Source organism: Hibiscus syriacus, unplaced genomic scaffold (assembly GCF_006381635.1).
Source record: "Hibiscus syriacus cultivar Baekdansim isolate YM2019G1 unplaced genomic scaffold, ASM638163v2 tig00110209_pilon, whole genome shotgun sequence".
In the NCBI taxonomy this organism is placed as follows: Eukaryota; Viridiplantae; Streptophyta; class Magnoliopsida; order Malvales; family Malvaceae; genus Hibiscus; species Hibiscus syriacus.
In genome coordinates, this window is record NW_024062628.1 from 1572137 (window position 1) to 1579801 (window position 7665).

The following is a 7665-nucleotide window of genomic DNA, read 5'->3' on the forward strand; positions in this document are numbered from 1 at the left end:
TTGAAAAAACTAAAAGATCGATGGTCAAAATGAAAAATATAATAGCTCTGTGGTCTTGGACATAGTTTACCCTTTATTTTTAACGAATAATTTCAATCCGATTTCGAATTTTCGTAAAAATAAAAGGTGTTAATTAATTAAAATAAGGATCTTGAAAACCAATCATCAGCACGCATTTAGTTCCCAAGCGTTGTCCAGAACTCTCTAGCTTCATAACCTACTTTCTTTCTCCTCTTATCTCGAATTTTCTTTTCTTCTTCGCACAACCCCTCACTCATATATATACACGACTCTGTCTCCCATTTTTCATATCCAATTTCATCAAAGAAATTGATACGTACACGAAAGCGCTCACAAAAATCTTCTCCAAAACTACTCTAAATTCTTCTTCTTACGTATTTCTTTTGTCGTTTTTGCTGTCAAGTTTTAATGGCGGCCAAAACTGAAGGCAAGGCAATTGGGATTGATCTCGGGACGACATACAGTTGTGTTGGGGTGTGGCAGAATGATCGAGTGGAGATTATTGCTAACGACCAAGGCAACCGGACGACGCCGTCCTACGTCGCTTTCACCGACACAGAGCGGCTCATCGGTGATGCAGCGAAAAACCAAGTCGCCATGAACCCTCATAACACCGTTTTCGACGCTAAACGTCTCATCGGTCGTCGATTCTCGGACCCATCGGTGCAAGCCGACATGAAGCATTGGCCTTTCAAGGTCGTTCCCGGTGCCGACGATAAGCCTATGATCGTGGTTAATTACAAAGGTGAAGAGAAACTTCGCTGCCGAAGAGATTTCTTCGATGGTGTTGGTCAAAATGAAGGAGGTTGCCGAGGCTTACTTGGGGCAAACCATTAAAAACGCTGTCATCACCGTGCCAGCTTATTTTAACGACTCGCAAAGGCAGGCAACTAAAGACGCCGGAGCCATTTCGGGGCTTAATGTTATGAGGATTATCAATGAACCGACGGCTGCTGCGATTGCTTACGGTCTTGACAAGAAGGCGTCGAAGTCCGGCGAGAAGAACGTCTTGATTTTCGATCTGGGCGGCGGTACTTTTGATGTATCGTTGTTGACAATTGAAGAAGGGATATTTGAAGTTAAGGCAACTGCCGGGGATACTCATTTGGGCGGCGAAGACTTCGACAACAGGCTTGTTAATCATTTCGTTCAAGAGTTCAAGAGGAAACATAAGAAGGATATTAGTAGCAACGCAAGGGCTTTGAGGAGGCTGAGGACTGCATGCGAGAGGGCGAAGAGGACACTTTCGTCCACTGCTCAAACCACCATTGAAATCGATTCGCTCTACGAGGGTATTGATTTCTATTCAACTATCACAAGAGCAAGATTCGAGGAATTGAACATGGATTTGTTCAAGAAATGTATGGAACCCGTCGAGAAATGTCTTCGGGACTCCAAAATCGACAAGGGTCAAGTCGATGAGGTTGTTCTTGTTGGTGGGTCTACTAGGATTCCCAAAGTTCAGCAACTTTTGCAAGATTTCTTCAACGGTAGGAGCTTTGCAAGAGTATAAACCCCGATGAGGCCGTTGCATATGGCGCTGCAGTCCAGGCCGCTATTCTGAGCGGTGAAGGGAACGAAAAAGTCCAAGATTTGCTTCTTCTTGATGTTACTCCTCTCAGCCTTGGGCTTGAAACTGCTGGTGGAGTGATGACAGTCTTGATCCCAAGGAACACGACGATTCCCACCAAGAAAGAGCAGATTTTCTCGACCTATTCCGATAATCAGCCTGGTGTTTTGATTCAAGTTTACGAAGGTGAAAGGGCTAGAACCAAAGACAACAATTTGCTTGGTAAGTTCGAGCTATCAGGGATCCCACCAGCACCGAGAGGGGTGCCTCAAATCAATGTCTGTTTTGACATCGATGCAAATGGTATCTTGAACGTATCTGCCGAAGATAAGACTTCTGGAGTGAAGAACAAGATAACAATTACAAATGACAAGGGAAGATTGAGCAAAGAAGAGATCGAAAGAATGGTGCAAGAGGCAGAGAGGTACAAGGCAGAGGACGAGGAAGTGAAGAAGAAGGTGGAGGCCAAGAACGGGATAGAGAATTACGCTTACAATATGAGGAACACTGTGAAGGACGACAAGTTTTCCGGGAAACTCGACCCGGCTGACAAGCAGAAGATTGAGAAAGCCATTGATGAGGCAATTGAGTGGCTTGATGCTAACCAACTGGCAGAAGTTGATGAATTTGAGGACAAGTTAAAGGAATTGGAGGGGACATGCAATCCAATTATTGCAAAAACGTATCAAGGTGTTGGTGGTGGAGATGTGCCGATGGGTGGTGGTGCTGAGATGCCTAATGGCGGTGGAAGTGGTGGTGCTGGATCCAAGATTGAGGAAGTGGATTAAATTGAAGTCTCATCAATGGATTTGGGACTGGCCTTGAATATGAGATGAGTTGCTGTTGTGTCTATTTTCCTTGTGTTTTTAATCTTTGCTTTGGTTTCTGTAATGAATGCCCTATGTGAGGCTGTAGATCTGAAACATAATCATGCAATAACAAACATAATCTTCAATTTATCTCATTTTACATATTAAGTCAAATCCTGAAAACTAAAATCAAGTATGGTGATCGTTTCACAATCTTGTACTTGGCATTTGTTAGAGCCATGAATTCAAGTATATAATAAGCAGCAGAGAGGTGGATAAAATGGGTCTCGAAGGATGGAAACAAGCATCCGAGACGGAAGCGCGATGGCCTCTTAGCACAGCCACCGGGTCAGGCGGTGGTTTCTTGCTCTTCAAGCTCATTCCTTTAACCAAATAGCGTATATCAGAATAACCCTAATTAGCTAATATCTTGCAAATAATCATCTTTATTCAGTAAATATCAGAAGTTATCCTAAGGAAACCATGTAAAATTTTAGTTTAGTATTAGCCTATCCGAACGTTTTTCGTTAATCACGTTTAGCATTTAAATTAAGCAATATCTATCTTAATTTATAAAAAAAAGCATAAATTTCAAATTAGTTAGGCATTTTTATGAACAAAAGAAATTAGCTTTGATTGTAAACTGTGGCAAATGTTTGCTTTTATGAAATGAAATTGCCTATCAAAAGAAGAAAAATGAAAAAGAAATTAGCTTTGATAAAGACTTACCAAATGCAAGTCAAGCTTTCACAGTCATGCAGTTGGGTGGAGAAGAGTTCTTAAGCTTAGAAAGATTGCACAGAATCTGATTATTCTCCTAAACACAACTATGTACGTGTGAGATGGGCTGCAATAACATTATTAGCAATATATAGACTCCACATTCACTTAATTCTCTTTCTCCGTTAACTTTCTTTTCCCATCAGTTTCCTTATTTCTTAGCCACAATTCATCGAACGCTTGGTGAGCATCTGAAAACAGCAAAATCAACCTTTAACCGCTTAAGGAGAGGTGAGGAGAGAGCTTTTATTTTCCTTTCTGGTAAGTGGGCAAAGCAATTTCCTATTTTCCTTTCAGTTCCTTTTCCTGAACTTGCAACTGGGCAAACCCGGTTTCTTTACCCGTTGTGGTTTTGTTTTCAACGGTTGAGCTTGTAAGTTTTTACATCTAAGATTTGATTTTTATTAGACCTTATTAAGGGCTCCTTTTAGAAATTTCCGAGTTGAGCCCAATAAAAGAAGAGCCTGTTTGATATAATAAGAAAAGCCTTATCTATAGCTATTTGTGGTGGTCCTTGTTTTGCTACCTTCAATTATAACCCTCCCAATAGAGTTTAGAAAATAAAGAAATCAGAAATTGTAAACGTTCTCAGATCCGACTCATGACTCTAATCGAGAAAGAACAATGGCTTCAACATTCAGTGGCGATGAAACTGCTCCTTTCTTCGGTTTCCTGGGTGCTGCTGCTGCCCTCGTTTTCTCATGTAAGCAATTTAGATGATTGGTCTACGTAAAAAATATATTTTTCCCTCCATCTTATACGCCGAGGATCTGTGTTGTTTGGGGTTTTGATCGGATGTTTCGCAGGCATGGGAGCCGCTTATGGGACCGCGAAAAGTGGGGTTGGTGTGGCGTCGATGGGTATGATGAGGCCAGAACTGGTGATGAAGTCGATCGTTCCCGTGGTTATGGCTGGTGTTCTCGGTATTTATGGCTTGATTAATGCTGTTATCATTAGTACCGGAATTAACCCAAACGCTAAATCCTATTACCTTTTCGACGGATATGCTCATCTCTCTTCTGGCCTCGCTTGCGGAATTGCTGGTCTTTCCGCTGGTATGGCTATTGGGATCGTGGGCGATGCTGGCGTTAGGTAATGTTTTTTTATCTTCCTTAAACGTGTCAGTTGATGTTTACTTGGTTTATACTTCATGATCACACCCGTTTGTTGCATTTTCTCTATAGAAAATCGATATTATACCCGGGGTTTTGATGTTAACCTGCAAAGTAAGCCCTTTACTTGATTGTTAGATCAGCTTGGGAGAATTCTATGTAGGTTTTCCTTAAACGTGTCAGTTGATGTTTACTTGGTTTATACTTCATGATCACACCCGTTTGTTGCATTTTCTCTATAGAAAATCGATATTATACCCGGGGTTTTGATGTTAACCTGCAAAGTAAGCCCTTTTTACTTGATTGTTTAGATTCAGCTTGGGAGAATTCTATGTAGGTTCTGTTGTAGGACATGAATTAAATTGAGATGATGTAATGGATGTTATGATTGTTGACAATGAGTGTTGTTTATGCATATTATTCTTGTTATATATCCCCATATCCAAGTGCTGGACATGTGTACAGTGAAGAGTCCGAACAACATATATTAGTGTTATATCACTGTTGAACTATTGAACTACTATTGCGTTAGGCTTGAACTGAATTGAGATGTTGTGACAGTTCTTGTGATTGTTGGGAGGGAAAGATGAATGTAATTTGAGAAATATATCCCCTTAAACTAATGCTATATACTATTTTTCCTTTTGTGCCACTGCCAGTTGATATTTACTAGTGCTGTTGTTGATGATATGTTGCTTTGTTTTTGCAAGTAGTATCACTTTACTTATTGGGTTTTGTATAGCTAATGCATAAATTTAGATGCTGTAAGGGCACTTACGAATTATGATTGTTTGTGAGGAAAGATTAATGTTGTTTCAGAATTATATTGTCCCTTAAAGTAGTGTTATACCGCTGTCGGGTTTTTATGCTAATATTCTTTTTGTTTAAGATGATATTCATTACTACTATCGGTCCTTTGATTTTGCAATTGGTATTACTTGGAACCTCGTCTTATTTTTCATTTGGAATTTGCAGAGCTAATGCACAACAGCCAAAGCTCTTTGTTGGGATGATCCTCATTCTTATCTTTGCTGAGGCATTGGCACTATATGGCTTGATTGTTGGCATTATTCTCTCTTCCAGACCTGGTCAGTCACGAGCGGAGTGATAAAGGCATAATCAGTGACTCATATGGTTCCTTGTAGAGTTGTTCAATACATTCTTCTTTCTTTTGGATGATTATTTATGTTTGTGTTCTGGCTAATTTTAGTCACTGATTTTAGTAAATATAAGATATTACTACTTTTATTTTTATTTAATTAAGATGTGGTAATCCGAGTTAACTATCATTAATCACAATTAAATATTTTAATATAATCACATTTAATTCGATTGATATATTATTTCAATTTATTCATACTTTTGATAAATTAAAATAAATTTAATATTCCAATCGAATGATATAATGTGTCACCATTCAGTTAGATGACTAGTTTTATTTTGATTTAAAATATTTATTTTCACTAATCAAAGAGCGGCACGAGTTGCCCTTTGGTTGAAGGAAAGGAAGTTGGAGGGTAGGAATTCAAACCTTTTTCACATAAGAAAGTAAACATGTATCTAACCTTTAAACCAAGACTATTGTTTGGTTTAAAATCGACAACATGGTATATATATTTTGTATCTTAGTGTATAAATATTTAAATTTATAATATTTTATATATTAACTTATTAAATATATTTTATTATTAACTTATTTTAAAAAAAATTATTTTTATTTTTAAAAATATATTTTATATTAAAATATATTTAAATATATGACTAAATTAAGAGAATATGTAAATAAAATTAATTAAATGTGTGATTTTATCAATTATTGCGTTACATATTATGTTAATTATTAACAACAATTAATTTGTGATGATGACATCTTAATTTAAATAAAAATTAATGCCTCTTAATTAAATAAAAAAATAATTATATCTTATATTTTTTAAAATCAATGATTAAAATTAGATAAAATACAAATATAATTAATCATCCTTGTAGTTAACCCACCCTTTAAAACAGGTTTAATCAGACAAGGTGTTGTTTATTTGATGGATGGAGTCCTGTGAAAGCAGAAGATAGAGGCCTAGAGCCTAGACTTCTTTTTCTTTTCTCTCTGGGCTGAACCTTTTCTTTCTGCTGTTGTTTTGATTCTCCGAGTTGAACTTGAAAGTGCCAGCTATTGCTCTTTTATTATATGAAGGTTCCTTGTGAAGTCATTAATCAACATTCAATGTGGGCGGCATAAGCATGGAATGCCAATTTATCCATCAAAGCTTTTACATAAGCTCATCCGTAATGTTGTCTCTCAGCTTCATCATGATCTGAATCACAAGGGTTTCATTGTTAGAGAAGATTCATTGCAGTGCATCGCATCATATTGAATCTAGCTAGCTACTTTCTGGTTGCGTGCAATGATATCACTTGGGCCTCCTTTTGACAGTGACACGTCAACAGAGAGTAGGCGTTAATAAATGGGAAAAAAGAGTATGTTGCCTGCTCTGGCACATGCTACTTACTGGTTAAGTGCATCATTGATCTCTTTGGGAGGAAGTCTCCATATTTTACTAGTTACTACCCCTAGTGCGGTTAAATTTGAATCCTGCTGACGTTCTAGTTACTATAATTCTTTACTTTTTATCTAAATAATATGTTAAAAGGATTGGGAGCTATTCTTTTTTTTTAATTTTTGAGATAGTTGATTATGTCATCAAGTAAAGATGTGTCCAGTCAACTGAATTTCTGGGGTATTTTTATAAAACTCATATTTTTAATTATTTCGAGAATTAATAAGAAATTGATGTGAATTCTAAAAAATAATTGGTTAACGGTCATATTTTGATATCTTGGGCAGACAGGGAAATCGTTTGTTTGATGTGGTGACCCGATTGAACATGGCGTGGCTTGCTCTTCTGAAGCCATATTTACGCACTGTGGTCGTGGGACCCTCTCTACTCTCTATCTGCAGCTGCAACCGCCCTATCAATTTTCTACATCTCTCCTCTGCTCCTCTTTTAAATTTTATGCTGATCTTGTGGGACCCCCATGTACTCTATTTTATCTATTGCCGTACAGTTTCTTTCGCTATAAATAATAAGCCCCTCAACTATCCATTGAGGTCCGACGTGGCCACAATCTAATTGATAATGGGGAGCTCCTTCCTTCCCCCTTAACGGCTATTTCTCCCCATTCTTACCACGTGTCTTTCCACTTTAGACGTTATGCTTTTGGCGGGATTTTACCTGATGGGTTCTTAAACGGCGCCGTTTAAATAACAGCACTAAAGAAGAATTGAAAACTAGCAAGGAATGATGGTAATGATGATGGAGAAATTTGCAATTAGATACGAGATAACGATGAAAACTCAAAATACATTTTAAAACAT

General features: G+C 37.7%; 1 protein-coding gene and 1 pseudogene across 1 annotated transcript; both read left to right on the forward strand.

Moving 5' to 3' along the window:
- The first annotated feature begins 229 nt into the window (after positions 1-229).
- Positions 230-2550, forward strand: LOC120113534 (annotated as a pseudogene).
- A 1166-nt stretch (positions 2551-3716) lies between these two features.
- On the forward strand, positions 3717-5485 carry LOC120113535 (V-type proton ATPase subunit c2-like). The gene is made up of 3 exons (XM_039134667.1): positions 3717-3883; positions 3987-4272; positions 5268-5485. Exons 1-3 carry the CDS (start codon positions 3805-3807, stop codon positions 5398-5400), a joined length of 498 nt encoding a protein of 165 aa, XP_038990598.1. The 5' UTR covers positions 3717-3804; the 3' UTR covers positions 5401-5485.
- The last annotated feature ends 2180 nt before the right edge of the window (positions 5486-7665 follow it).

What these genes read in the sequence shown, in the direction of transcription:
- LOC120113535 (XM_039134667.1), top strand. Translation starts at nt 3,805, where the DNA reads ATGGCTTCAACATTCAGTGGCGATGAAACTGCTCCTTTCTTCGGTTTC. An exon ending in TGCTGCCCTCGTTTTCTCAT is followed by an intron (nt 3,884 to 3,986) that starts GTAAGCAATTTA and finishes GATGTTTCGCAG; the next exon opens with GCATGGGAGCCGCTTATGGG. An exon ending in GTGGGCGATGCTGGCGTTAG is followed by an intron (nt 4,273 to 5,267) that starts GTAATGTTTTTT and finishes TGGAATTTGCAG; the next exon opens with AGCTAATGCACAACAGCCAA.